Source organism: Mauremys mutica, chromosome 17 (genome assembly GCF_020497125.1).
Source record: "Mauremys mutica isolate MM-2020 ecotype Southern chromosome 17, ASM2049712v1, whole genome shotgun sequence".
NCBI lineage: Eukaryota > Metazoa > Chordata > Testudines > Geoemydidae > Mauremys > Mauremys mutica.
Genome location: NC_059088.1, coordinates 22,911,950 through 22,934,507, shown reverse-complemented (window position 1 = coordinate 22,934,507; position 22,558 = coordinate 22,911,950). Strand labels below are relative to the sequence as shown.

Below are 22,558 nucleotides of genomic sequence, written 5' to 3'. Positions count from 1 at the left end.
AAACTGTGCACAGAATTTTTAATTTTTCGGTACAGAATGCCCTCAGGAGTAAGTAGTGAACATCTGACTGCCCTGGGAATCAAAGCAAGTTGCAGATTCAACAGGTCATCAACACTATAGGAAATGGAACCAGTATCCACACATCTTTGCAACCTGTCAGGAGCCTGTTAGTTACATTTCAGAATTAAACAGAACAGATCTAAAGGATCGGGTTTGTTACTGTCAATGTACTTTATATTAAACAGTTTTAGAGGTGTCTGTTCTGTACCTTAGGAGGAATTATGGTCAGCTCTTCCAGCTAACTTTATTCCTCTGTTCAAGGTTACTTAGGTTAATTAGTTTCCGTATTGCAGGGGGATTAATTTGATACTTGCTGTGAAGTTTGAACTCTTTGTTCCTCCTGAGGATTATGGCTGGGAAGCTTTTCCCATTCCCTCTAAAGGAGCCTTGGAAAGTCTGAATTTCCTGATGTGAGCTCCAGATTTTGGCTGCCGCCACATAACTTCTGCACGGTGGACACCACTGAGAGGCTGGGGGGAGAAGACAGCACAGAATACACCCAATGGCAACCAGGATCATGTGCAGGCTTTTCACAGACAATGCCTCCAGCCATCACCTGCACAGATGAACCTGTCTCTCTCTATCCAGCACACAAATGGCATGCAAAATGGCATTTTGCATTTAGGAACCTTCTTAATTCAACCCTAAACAAGGAACTCTATTGCAACTCCTGATATATTATGAATAGAGTGTGTTCATCTGTGCATACAAATTACTCTGGTTGAAACAAACAAGGCTTAGCAGGTACTAGTTATGCCCTAATATTAAAGCACAAATCTAAACTGAAGATGGGTAAGCAGGAGTTCTCCTTTAAAACTGCAGCATAGGTCTGACCTCCAGAGTGGAGGACAGCAGAATTCCTGAGGTGTGACAGGTAAAGTCTGAACCAGGAAGTATTACACGGGGGAAATGGGAGAATAGGAAAGGAGACAGGGTGCACCTGTTTGGTTTTGGTTTTTTCAGAATGCAAATAATTGTAGGAATCATATTGCATCATTCCACATTATTATGCAAAATCTATAAAACAATATTTTTACTAATGTTCTCCGTTAAATTGTTCTCAAATACCTTCAGATCCTGTGATTTTTCCTCTTAAAATAAAAACAAACAGAACTATGTAGAGAGGCAATTTTTCTTCAACAGTACATATTTTATTTGGGCTGTAAAACTGGCAGACTCTAAAATAAGCAAGACACACCAAGTGAAAGTCCTCAGCCTTTATGAACTTTTCATTAAAAAAGTCAATCATCTACTCAAATCAAATGTATGGGTCATTATATTTAACAAATATAGTCACAAATTATTAAATAACATTGTTTTAATTAGGAAATAGGATAAAAAGATATTCTTAGTTTAAAAGTTAAAATTCAAGGACAGGAATGTTTAGCTATTCATATCTAATCCAAATACAGCAGTAGTTGTTACCTGTATTTATAAAGAGCATTATTCCAGTGGATTTAAAGTTATAAAGAGCAAACCACATTTATTTTTTGAAAAAACATGCAATGGCACTGTTTCTAACAGCTGCAATTAATCATTTCACATACATAAAATCTGAGCTGTCTATATTTCAGATATTTAGTTACAGCCTGTTATAATTGGTACTAATGTAGTTGGCATAGCTGCCTAGCACACACAATATGATAACACTTAGCTGTTTTTTTTATATATATATCTGGCATCAGAGCTGCATATGGATTCTTACATTTCAGTTGAAAATTAGGAACTAAAGATGTGAATGCTGTTTTTTCTTTTTTAAGCTTGGGTGAGGTACCAATGGGAGAAATGAACACAATCAGGCCACCTGAAGTTTGCTTCTTAGAGATAATAAAAAAAGAGAAGCGACAGTATTATTATAGAATGACTACACAATTTTCTTAACAAAATTTCCTGACGTAATTCTACCAAAGCTGAAAATTCCAGTTAAGATTTTAGTTTTCATGTTCAGTCCATAAGGCATGTTCTTAACAAAAAATTCTTAAGCTTCTGAGTATGGTCCAGGAAAAGACACCAGTGGAAACTTTGCATAGTTTCACTTCCAAGAGTATACACTGTACACCAATAGGATTTCAGCAAAATCTCTAAAGAAAAGGTGTTACTGAAGGCTTCACTAAAAATCTTGCTTAAAAAGTTTTTCTCAGATCAGATGAATAGTTATGCCCTCTCTATCCTTCTAGACTGGAATACAACCCCCTTTAAAAAATAACTTTCAATTTGCAAAAATTGGGGCATCTTGACAGAATTTTTCCTGTGCATATATTCTGTGTTTGATTGCATATAAAAACAAAAAAAGAACCTTAAATTATCTCTAATATTAACAATATTCATACTAAACACCAAATGAAAGCTATATTGAGAAGAATTCTACAAATAAACAGCAGGGAGGTGATATCTAAAACCGCTCCTTTGGTTCACTAAATTTTCTCCTTTTCGGCAGTGCATCTTGACTAGAGGAGAGTTCGTACTGATGAACCTACCAAGAGAAAATACAGACTGCATTTCAGTTCCCTGCATTTCACAAACCATGGCTCTTTCAGTTGTGTTAGGTATCTTAACATGGAAAAAGAACTTCATAACAAGAATCAACTATATGAAACGTAAAGTGGTGCAAAGAATATCCAATCCTTACAATGACATTTGTGCTCACAATTGTAAAGCTTGAGATATTTTGATAGTTATCAGTTAAAATACAAGAACTTTCTCATGCACTATTGAAAGGAAGTTAAAAATTATTTATGATCTAAGGGCAAAGGCTCCTTTGTGACACTGCTTCAAATGCAAGTAAAATTTTCTCAGAAGTTCCACTTTAACATCTAAAGCTAATGTTAAGTAGGTAGTGCACATTATCAACCTGTCAAGACACAGGGTTTGATTCTGATTACACTTACATTAGTTTTCACTCATTTAACTCCACTGACTTAAATAAACAAGAAATAACTCCATTGAAGTATAAAATAAGACCAGAATTTGGCCCTCAGTCTTTATTTAACTTGTTGTGTTCTTTCTTATCTAAAGTAATTATGTTTGTATATCTTTAACCTTAAATAGTAACAATAATGAAAGATTTTCACAGACAAATACAGAAGTAGTAACTATGTACTTATTTCCCTTTATTATTCTGTATACCCAATAACAAAAATACTGAATGAGGTTTTGGGGTGGGATTAGAGAATGCTCATTTAAAACTGGTATAGTGATAAACAGCATCTTGAAAAATCACCAGATCTTTTTGTTTTATATTATGTATTTTATTTTCCATTTAGAGATATTCAGTGCTTGTCACCAAATGTACAAAATACATTTGCTTTCTGCATGCAATTTTAAAACTTACAAGTTTTTCAGACTCAGACCAATTTCTCTTCTGGGTTTCTCTAGAACACTTAGCTACTAAACGATTTTTGCAATGTTCCTGAGCCTGATTTTCACCAACCTTTACAGAAAGAAATTAACTATTAGTGTTAGAAGAAGACTGCAGACAGCTATAAAGCAGCACACTGTGGATGCTATTGCTGTTCCCTAACCTGTGTTAAAAATTAATGAAGAGCTTTTCAGACTTGGGACAGGGAAGGCATAATTTTTCTTTGCCTTGACATGTAATTTCCTCTCTTGACTGTAAATGATGAAGGCTATTTCTTTATCTACTGAGACTGGCAGCATTTGTCCCAGAACTCTTACGAGGAAAAGTAATCCATATACAAGAGCTATACAGCGGACCAAGGGTGAAGTGGCCATGCAGGCATATGTATGTACCCCGTCCACTGTGGAAAGCGTTTCTATACCAGCCCCATAAGGCCCGAGCAGAAGGCTGCAAGGGACTCTGGCCAGTAAAGGGGCCAAAGAATCCATGTTTACATGGATCAAGTGTCCCCCTAAACTTTACAAACTGGTGCAGGGGGCTAAGGATACTATTTCAGCCCATAGGCTCATAGCCACTGAGAGAAGAAGGGCACACGGACTACAGAGCAGGCCTGTACTGCCCTGGGCTGAGGCTGGCTTGAGGTTTTCACCCTCAAAACTCCTCCTGTTCCATTTCTGTAAAGCCCAAATTCTCAGGTGCCATGTAGGTAGAGTAGATTTCAAAAATTTAGCTACCAATATAAGCATGAATAAGCAAGTAATAGTGGATTTTTCAAGATATGTACAAATCACACATCTGTGATTAGAATTCTGGTCCAGTATTTTAAAAGAGATATGAAACAATACACTGGATTAAGTTCTCGTCTACCATAGGTCCACCGCAGTACATGGAATTAGGCTGACAGAGAACATGGCCAAGCAAAGAATACAAATAAATCCTCACGAATCCCTCTGAAACTATACAATTAAAAACCAAACACTGAAGTAATTTTTAGAAATAGGCATTAACTTTTTGCCATTAGGAATACAAAAGTGTTGTTCATATTCCTAACATAAAAAGAGCTAAATAAACCCAAACAAACTCTGAAGTGAATCCTGGTTCCAAAGAAGTCAATGGGACCAGAATTTCAATCCTGGACTGTAAATTGTATTTAAGCATATGATTTCATTCTGTATTTGGAATAGAGAGGTTTTTTGTTTGTTTTTTTAAAAAAAAGGATACTGACTCTGTTGATCTGAAATATTTTTCCACTTCTTGTCCTGCCCTCTGACACATCAAGTTCAGATGTCTTAATTGCTAACTGATCAACCTAAAATGGAAAATTAGCATTATTTCAAAATAAGAATTCTTTTAGGATTAAGAGGCAAATTAGGACACAAAGGGCTCAATCCTGCAAGATGCCAAGTGCCTGTTTGCCCCAATCCATCACAGTACTTGAGCACATGCTTAACTTTAAGCACAAGTAGTCCTACTGAAGGCATGCGCGTAAGTAAGTACCAGTGCCTGAATCAGTGCTTCAATTGTTTTCAGTTATAGTCAGTCACTGGCTATTACCAAGGGGTCGATTTGCACTTGAGCCTCAAGGATCTGTAATAGACGTACTCCTGTTCTGTATTTACATGTTACTTCTCTCAGTGCCGTTTTCAGAGAGTACAATAAGAATTGTCATTATTACAATACCCAGATTTACCTTAAGCTTCCATCAACATTTAAAAGCAGAGATTTTTACCAAAGCTAAATGACTATAATGGATGTCACATAATTTTATTAAATTAAAGCCAAATAAAATGGAAATTTTGCCAGATGGTTCTAAGTGGTTGTTGATGGGAGTTCCCAGCCTGGTGGTTCCTTTTGATAGTGTTTCCTTGAGTCCATCTCCTAGTATAAAGAGTTGGAGGGTGTTATATTGATAGCAGAATATCAATCGATTTGTATATGTTTTATAATTAAAATATATTATACCATCTTTGGAATGTTGCCAGGCTGGACCTTTTGCTTAGCAAGAGAGACTTCAAATCAGTCACAAATACTTTCATATTTAAAGATCTGACTACTGCAATTCTTTATTGCAAATGTAACCAGTACATAGGTTTGTCAGTGTTTAAAAAAAAGACATTTCTAGAGGGAAGAGTCTTTATTAATGATGCATTATGACGATGGAACTCTATTCCTTTTCTGCTCGTATCGCCCATGCAGTCAGAAATATTAAAAATGAAGAAACAGCTGTTTGCTATTGCTTTTTTTTTTTTTTACAATTTTGAATATTTGAGTCATTTTATTGTTAAACATCTTGTTCAGGACAAAATATACATGCATTTTATTGTTAATAATTATAGCTATACCATACAATAACTTTATGTATAGAGTCCCTTGTACATTAATTAATTGCTCAAAAGGTCTCAACATTCAATATGTTAGTTTGAATAATAAATAAATTTCACAAACCCCTAGGAAAAGTATTTTAAGAGTAAGACTGGAAGAGAATATAGCTTTTATACCTGAGAATTAGAAACAGGTTTATTCTGGCTTTCTTCAGACCTCATAAGTTCATTTTCTTCACAAGTTAAACTTAATTCTGTGAAAGGTTTGTTAAAACAAGTTATGGTATTAAATTAACAGCATTTTTACATTTTCATTTTCAGACATCAGGGTGATATGCATCTAATAAATGTGACAGCCAGACAGACAGGATAGCCAGACACTTGGAAAAGGCTCTGTTCTCCCATCTGTGCATGGAAATAACTATTAACATTAGTGGAAATTCCTGTGCCTTCTGTCTTTAGCTCACTGGGCCTCATTCTCATGTACATGAAAGCCCCTTTACACTGACAGTAAAGGGGCATTAGTATAAATGAGAATCAGACCCACTATATCCTATTGCAAACAGGAAAGTAAAGAGACATATTTATGTCTATGTAACACAGATTTATATAAAATGTGCTTAGAATCTGTGGGCTTGATTCTGCAAACATGTAAGTAGTCCTTACTAACAGTCCCAATTAATTCACTCACATTAATAAGGACTAACTGAGAGATTATGCATTATAGATCAGGCCCTGGGTCTTGTTGCAGTCAGACTGTTGAAAACTCATGACCAGAGCTGACAAATTTCTGCTGAACTGATTTTATGATTAAAATGTTAGAGCTAAACCTTGCTCCTATCGACTGAAATGGAAGCAGGATTTGGCCCTTATGCTCTGTGCCAAGAATTCTGCACCACAAATTTGTAATAACGGGTAGTTGTCTGTTTTACTTCTGTAATGTTTCAGGGGGGAAAGTATTTTTTTAGATAAACTCTCAAGTGATGTAGTACTTTTCTATTCTAAATATTAAACCTATTTTAACTGATAAGATATAAATAGAGCCCTGCAAAAATTCAGAACTGAAAAATGAAAAGTGCATTTGACAACAGCATGCAAAAACTTTGTAACATAAACCAGTGACATAAAAGAAAGGCATAGCAAATATATTACTAGTATTGTTGTGGGTTGAGCTAAACCTTCTTATAATCAGGGCATAACCACCAACTTTCATCCAGGTGGCTGAAACAACAGCAGTAGCACCCAAAACACAGGCAAATGGAAAAAAATTGAGTAGAAGCTGAATCTCGTGGCCTAAGGAGTTTCAAATGTAAGGACTCAGGTTTTGATTGGTGGAACTGTCTTTCCTTGAGACAGACACCCAGAAGTAGCAAGAAAGCCAAGCAGACAGTACAGAAGTGCTGGTAATGTGGCCCTAAGAGAAAGCTATGAGAAAAATCTTTTGGCACAGAGTGCTGGCTGGAAAGGCAAGTTTTGAATAGAAAGCAAAGGAATTGTCTCCTGCTGTTTAATTCCTACTGAGTTCAGGGAAACAGGACTTTATGTATAATGTTTGTAAATAAACGAGATTGTATCAAGAAAATCTGGAGCTCTATAATCAATTTCTTCTCCTAATGGAAACAACATATAGGGCTCTGAACTTTGGCTATCCTGTGGATCAAAAGGGATAACAGTGTGTGTAAAACAGTATAGTACTATATGTTACATAGTCTACTTCTCATTTCAGCAGCATAGGGAACCAGGTGGCAAGAGCTGAGCTGTCCTGAACTGTATACTTATTACCTCCAGCGTTTACAGATGTATTTGCATTTTTCTGAACTTCCATTTTATTTTCTGCCACAAAATCTTCCTATATAAAAAAAGAAAAATAAAGATGATACTTTTAAATTTTATATTGTATTCTCAATGGAATAATCATATAAAAACATTAGGGACAAATCTAATTAGTTCAGTTTAAACTGCTAGGAGGAGGGCCCAGGTCTTCAATCATGGCATTAATTATTAAACCTTAGCTTAGTGATCAGGACACCCACCATCCACCCAAAATCTTAAAAACATGTAAATAGGAAGTTAAGGGACATTTTCTTATATTCCTTGCCACTTTTATATTGCCTACAAAACTACCAATAACACACTCCAACACTCCATGAGATATTCACTTTCATCTCCAACTGATACCAAATACCAATCTGTACTCAGCTTAAAACTTTAATGGCAACCTCTTACACTCAAGTATCAACAGTTGGGCACATGTGACTGTCATACATTCCATGTCTGTGGGAAGTTAATCTGCCTTGGTTTTTGCCAAGATTGTGTCAAATAAAAACTTTGCTGCAACTTTAAATATGGCACAACTATTTTCCCACAAAAAATAGTTTAGTCTGTGCTCAGGATTACAAATAATAATTCCTCACATTTAGGCCCCAATCTTGCAAATGGTTATGCATGCGAGTAACATTATTAATGTGACTACTCTATTAAGTTCACTTATGTTAATCATATGCATAAGAGTTTGCAGGATGAATGCCCTATATAGCAAGGAAATCCAAAGTTAGACACTTAATCTCCCACCTACTACTACGATGCTGCACAAAATTTACCAGTGTTACTAACACTATATATCAGTTTAGGATATAAAATGAAGAATAACTGTTCAATTAAAATAACTGGGAGATGAGTTATAGACATAATATAACTGAGTTGGAATTTATTCAGGACGCCATGACTATCATGTACTCCCTTCCATTTTATGAAACACTGCATGGGATTTCATACTAAAGATACTGCAGCCCATCAGCACCATCATGTCTCACTAGTTCAATGTAGATGTCTGTTACGAAACTAAAAATGAACTGATTGCTCCAATTTGAGCAGTAAAATTAAGAAGAGAAGAGAAAAGATCTAAATGACTATATGTAATTTTATTTGAATATCTTTTTTATTAAAACTTTGCAGTAGTGGATAATATAAATGGTTACTGACTCTTTTCAAGAAGGTTCAAATTGTAAACATTTTGAATATAAATAGCATGTAGCAACATCTGAGCCCTTACATTTATTTGCTGGTCCTGTTCTTCTGGATCATCTTTGTCCAGTCTGATTAATTGCGTAGGCACCTTACAGTCTCCTTGTTTTAGCATGTTTTTATCAAGATTTTCCATTCGTTCTCTCTCAGTTGTCACTTTAACTTTCAGCATATGAAAAGGGGTTGGCACCTCACCCACATTTAGGTAAATAGGCTCCCCCTCAAATATCATTGCGTCAGAATCACCCTCTTTAAAACCAGGAGGCTGGTAATCAGGTGGTGTAACTGCGAAAAATAATTCATGAAATATGCTGTTATATGTTTGTGTGTTCTTACTCTTGGGGGAAAAAAGTTTTATACGTATCTGAATGAAACAGATATTTTTCCTTTGAACAAAGTGTCAGTCCAAACCACAGTCTTTTTATTTATTTTTGTTCCATTTTTTATATTCCATATTCAGTTTGTACTAAATAAAACCTATTTTTCTACACAATAGAACATAATCTGATTAGAACATTTAATATGCACAAAAATATAACCTTGAAAAAATGACTGGTAGAAAACTGTGATATATTTTTTAAAAATTAAGTTACAAAAGCCATTTAAGTGGTATACAAAACTAGGTCTAACTTTCCCATCAAGAGTTTGGTCCTTGTTTAATCCTTTGAAATACACTCCTGCATTTTCCTTAATAAAAATGCATCATGTTCAGAATGCTTCTGAAAATTGCATGCAGTCAAATTTCTCACAGTTTTAATTCCAAATGAACATACCGAGTTGCAGCTTTTAAATATCTAAGGTGAAATCTTGACACCACTAAAGTCATTGGCAAATCTCCCAATGATTTCAATATGGCCAGGATTTTACCTCAAGAACTCTGAAAATTCAGGACTATGCAGAGGTAAACACACATCAGAAAGCTAACATCTGTTTAGCTTTAACATTCATAAAAATTATATAAAATGCTGTTTCAATCATTTAAAAGTATTTATACACTAGATAAATCAAGATAATGTGGAAACAGTACCTTCATCATAATAAAAAAGCTTCATAGTCAAGCAGATATCATTAGGTAACGGGCCCAGATTCTGCATCAGAACATAAATCTTACGAATGAGGAGGATACTTGCTTTCTTGGTGTCTGTACATGTGATGTTGGAATCATTTCCTTTGTTCTTACTAGGGATGAACAAAGTATTCAGCTCTTTTATGGGAACGAAATTGCTTCTAATGTTATAAGTAATTAACGGTATATTTATAAGTTACTATAAATATTTCAGTCAAGTGACTATCACACTATTAGCTATGTAAATCCTCGTAAAGTAAATTAGACTTGTGCATTCTCAGCACATTTTAGGATCAAGTCCTAAATCAGGGCCTTCAACTAGTTATGAAACCAACTACTGTGCTTTATTAGAGAGAAAAGGCAGGTGAAAGAATATCTTTTATTGGACCAACTTCTGTTGAAGAGACAAGCTTTCGAGCCACACAGAGCTCTTCTTCAGTTCAGGGAAAGGTACTCTGAATCAGTGTCACAGCAAAATGCAAGGTGGAACAAATTGCTTAGCATGAGTAGTTAGCACATATTCTAAGGGACCAAAGTGGAGTGACCTGTTCACACCTCTACAGTCATAGGACAAAAATGGAGATGTAAGTGGGTTACAGACTGTTGTAATAAGTCATAAATCCAGTGTGTCTGTTCAGTCCATAATTTTCAGCAGAGTTATGAATTTAAGCTCCCAGGCTCATCTTTTGAAACAGTTGTGCAGGTTTCCTTTGAGGATTAGGACAGATAGGTCAGAAAGCATTTATTTAACACAAATCTTCCAGTGCTCTCCCCCCAGGACACAAGCTGCTCACTCATTTAACATACTTGGTCCCTGGTCCTCCAAAGACTTCACATATGCTCAACTTTACGAACTGTGAGTAGTCCCATTCAAGTCATTAGCACTATTCACAGTGCATAAGGTTAAGTACCGTACGTGTGTACATATCTGCAGGAATGGAATCTTGAAATGTACCAGTTTCTTTCTCTTTAATATTACGGGGTAAGAGTTTTTCAAATAATGTGTATAGTACAGTATGAGTGTAATTGTAGCCATGTCGGTCCCAGGTTATGAGAGTGATAAGATGGGTGAGGTAATATCTTTTATTGGACCAACTTCTGTGGATGAAAGAGACATCGAGCCACAGAGAGCTCTGGAGAAACCTGGACAGTACTACATAACACCTGGACTTCATCAGTTTACCAAGACCACCCCTCACTGGAGCTGAATTTGCTGTACTCTCCAGGGGACTGAACATCTGCCCCACCATAGCACCTGATACAATACTAACATGTGGAGAACTAGAAGAATTCTTCCACCATCGTCTCAAAGAATTCTTTCACAACAGTGATGACACCAGTCACAATTACCATGCCCCCACTGACAATCAATCATATGACTAGATACGATACAGCAGATGAAATCACACTCTTGATCATTAAACTGATTACTTTAGGAAAAAAATTGACTATGCAATCTTTAACAAATATCTCATCCACCACAATCTCTCCACAGCCAAAAGGACAACTATAGAGTCCCTGAAATCTAACAACCAGATACTGATCAAGCCAACAGACAAAGGGGGCCCCCCCATCATAGTCCTCAACCATGATGAATACATTAACGAGGCCAGCCGACAACTCTCCAATACCATCTACTATGAAGAAATCAGAGAGGACCTTACACTACAATTTACCCAGGAACTTAAGGATATAATTGAATCAAATGAGAAACTCATTCCCCACAAACCCAGTCCAGGGACCTTCTGCATGCTTCCCAAGATACACACACAAGGGACTCCAGGCCGACCATATCAGGGACCCATAGAAACCATCCTCAAACTGGGCACAACCATGGGTACTAGGATGGCTTCTCAAAATTCCAGTTTCTTCATGGGCCATCCTGAAGAATTATTTCTGGACAGATGCACCACAAAACCAATGATATACCTAAGATGGATCAATGATATTTTCATCCTCTGGTTAGATGGCTTAAACTCCACCACAGCTCCAGAAACCACCACCCATCCATTAAACCAGGGGCGGGCAAATTTTTTTGCCTGAGGGCTGCATCAGGTTTCGTAAGTTGTATGGAGGGCTGATTAGGGGAGAGGATCATGGCCCAGCCCCCACCTCCTATCTGCCCCCCCGGGACTCCTGCCCCATCCAACCACCCCTGTTCCCTGTCCACTCACTCTATATCTGACTAGGGCTGTCAAGCGATTGAAAAAATTAATCGTGATTAATCACGTGATTAATCACACTGTTAAACAATAATAGAATACAATTCATTTAAATATTTTTGGATTTTTTTCTACATTTTCAAATATTTGATTTCAATTACAACAGAATACAAAGTGTACAGTGCTCACTTAATATTTATCTCTGATTACAAGTATTTGCACTGTGAAAAACAAAAGAAATAGTATTTTGCAATTCACCTAATACAAGTAGTGTAATCTCGTGAACTTACATATGTAAAATTATGTACAAAATAAACTGCATTCAAAAATAAAACAAAGTCCATTCAGTCCTACTTCTTGGTAAGCCAATCGCTCAGACAAACAAGTTTGTTTACATTTGCAGGAGATAATGCTGCCCGTTTCTTGTTTACAATGTCACCTGAAAGTGAGACCAGGCATTCTCATGGCACTGTCATAGCTGGCATCACAAGATATTTATGTGCCAGATGTTCTAAAGATTCATATGTCCCTTCATGCTTCAACCACCATTCCAGGGCACATGCGTCCATGCTGACAACGGGTTCTACTCAATAACAATCCAAAGCAGTGTGGACCGACGCATGTTCATTTTTATTATCTGAGTCAGATGCCACAAGCAGATGGTTGATTTCTTTTTTTGGTGGCTCGGGTTCTGTAGTTTCTACCTGAAGTTTTAAAACTTCTGAAAGCATGCTCCACAACCCGTCCCAATCAGATTTTGGAAGGCACTTGAAATTCTTAAATCTTAGGTTGAGTGTTGTAGCTATCTTTAGATATCACTTTGGTACCTTCTTTGCGTTTTGTCAAATCTGCAGTCAAAGTGTTCTTAAAATGAACCACATGTGCTGGGTCATCATCCAAGACTGCTATAACATGAAATATATGGGCACTGGTGAGGCCACATCTGGAGTATTGTGTCTAGTTTTGGGCTCCCCACTACAGAAAGGATGTGGACAAATTGAAGAGTCCAGCAGAGGGCAACAAAAATTATTAGGGGCCTGGGGCACATGACTTATGAGGAGAGGCTGAAGGAACTGGGCTTATTTAGTCTTCAGAAGAGAAGAGTGAGGGGGAATTTGATAGCAGCCTTCAGCTACCTAAAGTGGGGGTTCCAAAGAGGATGGAGCTCGAGTGTTCTCAGTGGTGGCAGATGACAGAACAAGGAGCAAAGGTCTCAAATTGCAGTGGAGGAGGTTTAGGTTGGATATTAGGAAAAACTTTTTTACTAGAAAAGTTTAAGGCCCGGTTTGACAAAGCCCTGGCTGGGATGATTTAGTTGGGGTTGGTCCTGCTTTCAGCAGGGAGCTGGACTAGATGACCTCTTGAGATCTCTTCCAGCCCCAATCTTCTGTGATTCTAAGAAGAAGGCAGCATTATCTCCTGTAAATGTAAACAAACTTATTTATCTTAGCGATTGGCTGAACAAGGAGGAGGACTGAGTGGACCTGTAGGCTCTGACGTTTTACATTGTTTTGTTTTTGTACACTTTTTGATTTCAGTTACAACACAGAATACAATATATATGAAAATGTAGAAAAACATCCAAAACATTTAATAAATTTAAATTGGTATTCTATTGTTTAATAGTGTGATTAAAACTGCGATTAATCGCGATTAATTTTTTTTTAAATCGCAATTAATTTTTTGGAGTTAACTGCAATTGACAGCCCTACTTTCTACATTTTTAATTATTTGTCTTAATATATGCAAATTCCTAAATCTAGATAGCACTTTTTAAAAAGTACTAATCCCAAACCATCTCTGTGTGTGCATACTTGTGCAGGGGAAACCAGAAAGGGCAGAGGGCACTGTGAAATCTGTACATTAACTAGAGTACTAAGTAATATATCCTGCTAAAATGATAATGTACCTTCAAGATTGGTACAGCTGGAAAGTATGTTTCCTTACTGAACTTCATCTTAAGATTCAGCTTCCAAAATCAAACAACAGATAAGAAATTACACCAATATGTTAGCTCAACCTATTATAGAAAGATATTCTTAATTGCATAGCAGAGAGAAACCAGGAGGACAATACCTGGTGAAATCCATTACCGGCCCATTGTTGGTGTATTTGAATTTGAACTGATAACATTCTGTAACTGTCTAAACACAAAACACAGTAATTATGGATCTAACACATACAGTATCAATTGTTAACAAGTGAAATACGATATTGTTTCCTATTTTCGGAAATATACTAGCCTTGCATGCTTTTTAAACTGATGTCTACATGTCAAGACAAAGTTATGGTCCATCATTACAATGACATTTCCATGGATTATAGCAGTGGTTCTCAATTTATTTATCATTGTGGGCCGCAGTGTTACCTGGGCCACAGGTTGAGAACCACAGGCCCCCCTCCCCTCCAAACCCACCCAGCAGACCCCTATACTCAACACTCCGGCCTGCCTACAGACCCCTCTACAGAATGGGACCAGCAGCAGACCCCAGGCAGACCCCAGCAGACCCCAGTCCCTACTCCCCAACACCACCACCCGGCAGCCCGGAGCCCAGACCCTGCTGGGCAGCAGGACAGCTCCAAGCCTGAATCCTGCCACACGGGGCCGGGCAGCAGGGCGGGCCAGCTCTGAAACCGGACCCAGCTATGGGAGGCAAGGCAGCCCCAACCCTGGACCCCACTATGCAGGGCAGAGCAGCCAGGCCCCCCAGGCAGGGGGGCCGGGACCCCAGGCTTGGCCGGGCAGCCTTGGCCCTGTACCCCACAGCACCAGGCAATGGGGCAGCCTGCACCCCCGACACCACAGGCCAAGCAGCCTTTAGCACACAGCTGGGCCACAGCTGTGTGCTAACAGGGCCACATGCAGCACACAGGTTGAATACCACTGGATTATAGCTTTCTAATGTCATAATGATTCATTCTGACTTTTTTTTATGTACGGCTTATTTATACAATTGTTGCCGCCACCAAATAAAATCAAAGTCAGTAGTCTCTTCCAGCCGCCATATATTATAAGAAAAAACACAAGTCTGAGTTGAAGTTTTTTAAAGAAAATTTTCAGTTCAAATTAGTCATGGTCCAAAAAATTCATATACAGCATACAGAGCTAGGGTGACACCTAGTGGCTAGTAAAATTATGTTTGGCTTGAAAGAATTCATGGAATTTACTATATAGAATTAGAAAGAAACTCCTCTTATGGGCAGTTAATTACATAATTTGTTCCCTATGAGATTTTTTGCACTTTCCTTTGAAGTGTCTGGTGCTGGTTACTGTCAGAGACAAGATACTGGACTAAATACCAGGTATGGCAATTCTTGTGTTACGATATAACTTATTTAGATAAATAATAGTGTGAATTTGGACCAAATCTGAAATATTCTATATGCCTGTATATGCAAATTTCAATGTGAATATTACTATCAGCAGTCAACCTTAAATAATATATTAAATTTACCTGGGGGTCTTCTGCATGAGTGTACACCTATATTTTAAAAATAAATAATATAAATATGAGAATAAATAAAATAAGTGTATTTATATACACTGTATTTATTTTGAAAGCTGTGTAAACATTTTAAAGATACTTACTGCTAGGACAACCATTCTTAGCTGTTTAAAATGTAATTAAGGAAAAAAAAACAATAAATTAAATGTAACCTATAAAATAATCCTGCATACCAATTTAAAGTGCAGATTCAAAAAAACAAAACAAGTGGAAATTAGGGCCCTGGTTTAGGAAAGCATGTTTACATCCATCTCTATGTAACAAAGGATATATGCATGTGCTTAACTTTAAGCAAATGCTTAAAGTACCATTGATTTCAGTGCTTTGCTGAATCAGGGCATCAGGAATTTTTCCAAAGTCATATCTCAGACATCTAGTGCCAAATCCTCAGATGGTATAAACAGGGCAGAAGTCTTTACCATCAAGACTTATGTGGCATATTCTGTGAGATGCTGAGCACCTGGAATTGCCATTAATTTTCACATCTGGCTAAACTGCAATTATTTTGGAAACAGTAGCCCCAAAACCACAAGAGGCAGCTATCAGCAGTATACAAATGCACAATGTTACAGTATATTAAAATATAACAATTATGCTGGAAGACTTACATATTTTTTCTGCAAAGCATCATAGCATCCTATCATCCTGTAAAAATAAAATAATATTGTTTATTACTAATTACCATTTTGATTTGCTTCTGATTACATAAAAATTCCTACAAAACAAAACAAAAAAAAATCATGTCAAACCAACCTGGTAGCTTTCTCTGACAGGGTAATAAGCCTTGTGAATGAGGGAAAGCAGCGGACGTGGTATATCTTGACCTTCTCATAAACTAGGGAAATACAACCTAGATGGAGGTACTATATGGTGGGTGAAAAACTGGTTGGAAAACTGTTCCCAGAGAGTAGTTATCAGTGGTTCACAGTCAGGCTGGAAGGCCATAACGAGTGGGGTCTCACAGGGATCAGTTTGGGTCCAGTTCTGTTCAATATCTACATCAATGATTTAGATAATGGCATACAAAGTACACTTACAAAGTTTGTGGACGATACCAAGCTGAGAGGGGTTGCAAGTGCTTTGGAGGATAGGCTTAAAATTCAAAATGATCTGGACAAACTGGAGAAATGGTCTGAAGTAAATAGGACGAAATTCAATAAGGACAAATGCAAAGTACTCCACTTAGAAGGAACAAACAGTTGCACACATACAAAATGGGAAATGACTGCCTCGGAAGGAATAATGCAGAAAGGGATCTGGGGGTCATAATGGATCACAAACTAAATATGGGTCAACAGTGTAACGCTGTTGCAAAAAAAGTGAACATCACTCTGGGATGTATTAGCAGTAGTGTTGTAAGCAAGACACGAGAAGTAATTCTTCTGCTCTACTCCGCTCTGATTAGGCCTCAACTGGAGTACTGTGTCCAGTTCTGGGCACCACATTTCAGGAAGGATGTGGGCAAATTGGAGAGAGTCCAGAGAAGAGCAACAAAAATGATTAAAGGTCATTGCATGAGCTATGAGGGAAGATTGAAAAAATTGGGTTTGTTTAGTCTGGAAAAGAGAAGACTGAGAGGGGACATGATTACAGTTTTCAAGTATGTAAAAAACAAGTTGTTACAAGGAAGAGGAAGAAAAATTGTTTTTCTTAACCTCTGAGGATAGGACATGAAACAATGGGCTTAAATTGCAGCAAAGGAGGTTTAGGTTGGACATTAGGAAAAACTTCCTAAATGGAAGGGTGGTTAAACACTGGAATAAATTGCCTAGGGAGGTTGTGGAATCTCTGTCATTGGAGATTTTTAAAAGCAGGTATCTAGACCATCCCTGACACCTGTCAGGGATGGTCTAGATAATTAGTCCTGCCATGAGTGCACGGGACTGGACTAGATGACCTCTCTATGATTCTATGAAAATGAAATTCTTGTGTTTATACTTCTTAATTTTATACAATTTTATATAACGAAATACAGAAGTAATAAACAATGCTTATTCCATTAGTTTTGTCTTTTTATTTATATTAATAGACACAATTAACTATAATGTTTGCAACATCCAAAAACATAGCAGGCTCTTTACAGAACAAGTACAAATTTAATTAAATTGTATGCCTGCCATTATCAAACACTTTCTAACATGTTTTCATAGATCAGTTGATGAGTTTAACTATTTCACTTAAGTCTATGCATCTTTTAAGAACAAAAAACAATATAATTTTTAGTCTTGGTATGGTTATTTAAAAGCTTTAATTGCATTTTACGTAAAAAATATGCAAAAAAGAGATACCAAAATATATAATTAGCCAAGAACTCATCAACAATTTACCATAACCCAATGGAACATTAGAAAAAAAGACTAAGAACCAGTCTTACGCAATATATACAAGATACTTACTAATACATATTCAGCTACAGATTTTTAAAAACTAAACTCTTCTTTTTTGACAAGCTTGAGAACATAATCCTCAAGTTTAAAAGTTACAGAAATACAACAGATGTAATGTTAATGAAAATATTGTGTCCCAATCTCGACCACGAAAGAATGAGGACACTTTGGGCAGTCATTTATAACAGTGAAGAGTGAGCATAAAGCACTACTATTCTGATTTGGTAGCATTTTACATCCACATTGTACTGGCGAAAATGACTACAACACAGAGCAACAAAGAATCAGGTCCTGAGAGAACCGTGAGAACAGGCAACTGTGGATATAGGGACACACATTCTTGGCATGAAAATAATTTTTGCAACAATTTGTTTTACCCCAGTTCAGCAGGATGAGTCAGGATGTGCATAACTTAAAATGTTAGTCATCCCATTGGCTTCAAAAAGACTACTCACATGTTTCAGGTCACAAACATGCTTAAATACCTTGCTAATATGAGTCCCAAGATCATAAATCTTTCCATAAAACCAAATGTGAAAGTTAAGCCCATCACATGGTACTGAAATGTATAAATTCTGATTTTTCAATGTGCAAAGTCTGTATACCAAAACAGTAAATACTAAGCATTAAATACATCAAATGACCAGTACACACTAACAGTGAGTGAACAATTTTTCTTTTTCTAGATAGCTAATTTTCAGACTTGACATGTTATAATAATGTTATGAATGCTATAGAATCAACATACCATTTCACCAACTGAGTGGACCCAGGACAGTTTTTGTCTTCCCTCAAAATTTTGACACAGAGGTCTGAAACAAACAAATACATTTTAGTTAGAAAAGTACAGCTACAATACTAAATTACAAATTACTAAATTACAACACTAAAGTACAGATACAACACTAAATTAAGTTAACTCAAATAAACTCTCTAAAATTCTTTGTCACGAGAACAGAGAAATATTTTATATCAAAGGAATCTCAGAAACAGCATGTTACCATCTAGATATCTTGTTCCATAGGCACATTCTGGAAAAATTCCTCTTAGGTAAGTAATGCAGGATACTGATACTGCTAGGAGTCTCTTCACCAATATCAAAGACTGCTGTTCAGTACATATTTTATTAGGAAATATTACTGCACTCTAAAATTAAAAGAGAAAGAGAGAGAAATTAATCTCCAGTATACAGGGGGGTTTATTTTCATTCACTTGCCTTTCAAATACTGAAAACAAATAAAATGCCTCATCTTACTAGCCAAATGTACACAGGTCTACCAATTTTATTTTAATGTTAAAGGAACTAACGAAGCATTTTTCAACAAATAATCTCCATCCTTCTCTTGTTGAAGATCATCACTATCATGTTATGATAGCCTCCAATCATGTAAACAGTAACACTAACTTTTTGCACTGTAAATAATTCTACTGACTTGAATGTGAAGATTTACTGTGCATAAAGCACATGCTTAACTCTTTGCAGTATCAGGACCTTACTGTTTAACTGAACCCTGTGATCTTTTACAACTGTGCATAGTTCAATGAGACTACTTATGGCAATAAGAACTCCTGAGTAACATCTTCTGTTTATACAGGAACAAATTATATGAATTTGAAATACTCTTTTCAAGTGTAATTAGCTGCAGGGGTAATTTTGGGCAATAAAACAGTCCTAAAAATAATTACTTTGTACACCTGACTGCTGCAATCAAGTGTGCCAAAAATACACTGAAATAAATGGAACCATACCATAGAATTTCTTTGCATCTGGGCAGTTGCCATATTGTCAGTCTTTTCCTATCTGTTAATAAAATTGGGATGTTAGCATGCTTAGTTTGCACTCTGATGAAATATACACATGTAGATCCTGTCCATTCAGTTTTCAGAACACAGGCCCAGATCTGCCAAGGTATTTAGGCTCCTAGGTTCTATGGAAACCAATGCAAGTCAGAAACCTAAATGCAAACCTTTACTCACATGAACAATTTTTATTCACGTATGTAATCCCGTGTGACTACCTATGTGAATGAGGATCACTCATGGGAGTAAAGATCTACAGTCTTTAGCCTGGTTTACAGTACACAATTCTGCTGACACAACTACGTCAGCCAGGAGTGCAATGAATGCAGGCAGAATTCCCTACCATAGATGCAGCTATACTGGGAAAACGCACTTTTCCTAATATAGCTTGTTTTGCTCAAGGGAGATGATTTTACTAACGGTACAAAACACAGCTGTGCCAGTATAGCTGCATCCACACCAGGTGCTGTCTACACTACAAAATTAGATCAACTCAGCTACATCACTCTGGAGTTTGAAAAATCCATACCTGAGCGATATAATTAACCCAATCTAGGTCTCTGTGTAGATAGTACTAGCTTGATGGAAGAATTCTTCAGTGGACTTAGCTATTGTTTCTCAGAGGGGCACATTACCTATGCCAACAGGAGAACCCCATCCATCAGCATAAGTAGCATCTATGCCAGTGTTTCTCAACCCATATCTTGCTTGCAGCCCAATCAGCACAAACCTGCGGACCATGCGACATCCTCAGGGCCACACAGGTAGTATATAGTGTGGATGCAACCCATATAACACACAGACAGCTGCATATATGGCCCACAACGATAAACAGGTTGAGAACCACTGATCTACGCTGTAATGTTTCAAGTGTGGCCCAGCCCTAGAATTGCTTTGCCAGCATAGTAAGCCAATAACCAGGCTCCTAGTGTAGTTGTGGACTTAGGTCTGGTCTACCCTTAAAAATTAGATCAGCCTAGCAACGTCGCTGAGGCCCGGGAAACATTCCACATCCGAAGCGCTCTAGTTAGATCAACAGAACCATCCGTGCCCAGCCCCGGGCCGGTTGGCTGAATTCTTCCGCTGACCTAGTTACCGCCCCTCAGGGAGGTAGATTACCCACACCGATAGAGAGCCCATTCCCAAACACAGGGCATGGCCACACTATGGTGCTACCCGTGACTGTGCTGCCCTAGGGCGGATGTGCCTTTCCGACCTGGGAGTCTGCTTTAAAGGGCTCCTTTGGCATCAGATGCTGCCCTAGACAAAATGGAGAGGGGATGTGCAGCTGGGCAAGAGACTCAGTGGGCAAAGGCAGTACAGCTTCCCTCCCCCCCACCACCCCAGCTGGGCCTCTGCGGCACCCAAGCAGCTGGGGTGGGGAGCCTGAAACCAGGGGAGTTGGGGCCAGTGGGGAAACTGAGACCCATGGGTGCAGGGGGGGCCGGAGAAACAGGGGTCGCAACTCGTTGGAGGAGGGGGGATAATCCCAGTCGCCTCACGGGGCGCAACCCACCGCGTGCGCTGGCCACGGAAAAGCCCCCCCGCTTGCCTGGCCCGCCCTAGTGCTGGCCGGCCGCCGCCACCCCCCGCTCCCCGGGTCTCCTCGCGCCGCGCGCGCAGCAACGATCCCCCGCCCGGCGCCTCCCCTTTGCCCGCGCGCCAACAGCTTTCCCGCCCTTTCCTCTCGCGCTGTTAACGTGCGCGCCTTCCCCGGAACGGGGACCGTGTGCAGCGTAACCGCCGTTCTCCCCCCTCTTGCCTTGCTCCCATCAGGGGGCCGTGTGCAAAGGCTTTCCCGCCTTTTCGCCTTACATCCCAACTGACGTTAGCGCCGCTGAGCCCTCCACGAAGGGCCGCGTGCAAAGAGCCCGCGCTGCCTACCACAGCCTCTCCCAGGGCTTCCTTCGCAGCCCGCCCTGGGGCGAGGCTGCCTTTCCCTGTGGTACCCTTGTTCCTCCACCTCCGCCTTGCGTGGGGCCACGTGCAAAGGCCCTTCGCACCTTCTTCCCCTCACACTTTTGCCTCCCCCCTCCAGTCCCTTACGAAGGCCTGGTCTACACTGAAAAATTAGATTGCCCTAGCTGCATGGCTCCCGGCAGTGAAAAATTTTGCACCCTGTGCTCTGCTATAAGGTTGCCCTAACTCTCTGGTGCAGCCAGATTAACCACAGCAGTGGGAGAAGCCCTTCCACCTGTTGCCGGCCCAGAGGGCCCGAGGACAGCAACAGTGGGGGTTTGTTGCCCGGTGTGCGTTGCACTAATTAACACACCAGGGTGGAGAAGCAAACCAAGTTTATTTGAGCTTAAAAAAAGGTGCAAGGGAGAAATTACAATTTTAAATTCTGCACACCCGCATGCAGGCGGGGTTTTAGCATTTATACCCCCCCTTGTTTTTTTCCCTTTTTTCCTTGCAACAGTTACACTTAACCCTATAATGTAGCTTGTTAGAACTGTTTTTATTTGCATGTTTATTTAGGGCCTTTACAGCACAGACGCATGCAGACTTTTTGTTTGTTTGTTTTACTGCCGCTTTTTGCTGTTTTGAGCTTTTCTGCAGCTGCAAGCTAAGAAAGCTGACAGTTACACATTTTGCTTGCTGTTTATTAGCATTTTAGGCTGGTTAAAGTTTACAGCATGGAAGAACTTTGGTTCACTTAGGCCTACAGTCACAACTTTGGTTTACTTAGGCCTAGTGACACCAACACCCCCATGTTGGAAGTGCCAGTGCTATGGCGCTCCGGGGCACTGCAGTGGTGTAGACAGAGCCAAAGGCTCTTCATTCTTTTTCTTCTCCCACTATCGCCTCCGTCTGCCCCGTCACACCACATGCAATGGCTCTTCCTCATGCCCTATTGCCTCCCACCCAGCGCCA

The 22,558-nt window shown here is 38.7% G+C and overlaps 1 protein-coding gene across 8 annotated transcripts; it reads right to left on the bottom strand.

The window, feature by feature from the left end:
• Positions 1-1,202: 1,202 nt before the first annotated feature.
• On the bottom strand, positions 1,203-21,468 carry HORMAD1 (HORMA domain containing 1). Of its 8 annotated transcripts, none has more exons than XM_044992057.1 (15): positions 21,447-21,468; positions 19,634-19,685; positions 18,886-19,030; positions 18,633-18,696; positions 16,106-16,142; positions 15,581-15,601; positions 15,447-15,473; positions 14,068-14,135; positions 9,791-9,942; positions 8,792-9,048; positions 7,522-7,588; positions 5,917-5,993; positions 4,644-4,727; positions 3,392-3,490; positions 1,203-2,533 (listed from the first exon to the last, which is right to left on the bottom strand). In XM_044992057.1, exons 2-15 carry the CDS (start codon positions 19,664-19,666, stop codon positions 2,453-2,455), a joined length of 1,212 nt encoding a protein of 403 aa, XP_044847992.1. In that variant the 5' UTR covers positions 19,667-19,685; positions 21,447-21,468; the 3' UTR covers positions 1,203-2,452. The 8 variants fall into 8 exon arrangements, with proteins under 8 accessions (XP_044847992.1, XP_044847991.1, XP_044847985.1 ...); XM_044992056.1 differs by lacking the exon at positions 21,447-21,468 and adding an exon at positions 21,369-21,436; XM_044992050.1 differs by lacking the exon at positions 21,447-21,468 and adding an exon at positions 21,334-21,418.
• Positions 21,469-22,558: the final 1,090 nt, after the last annotated feature.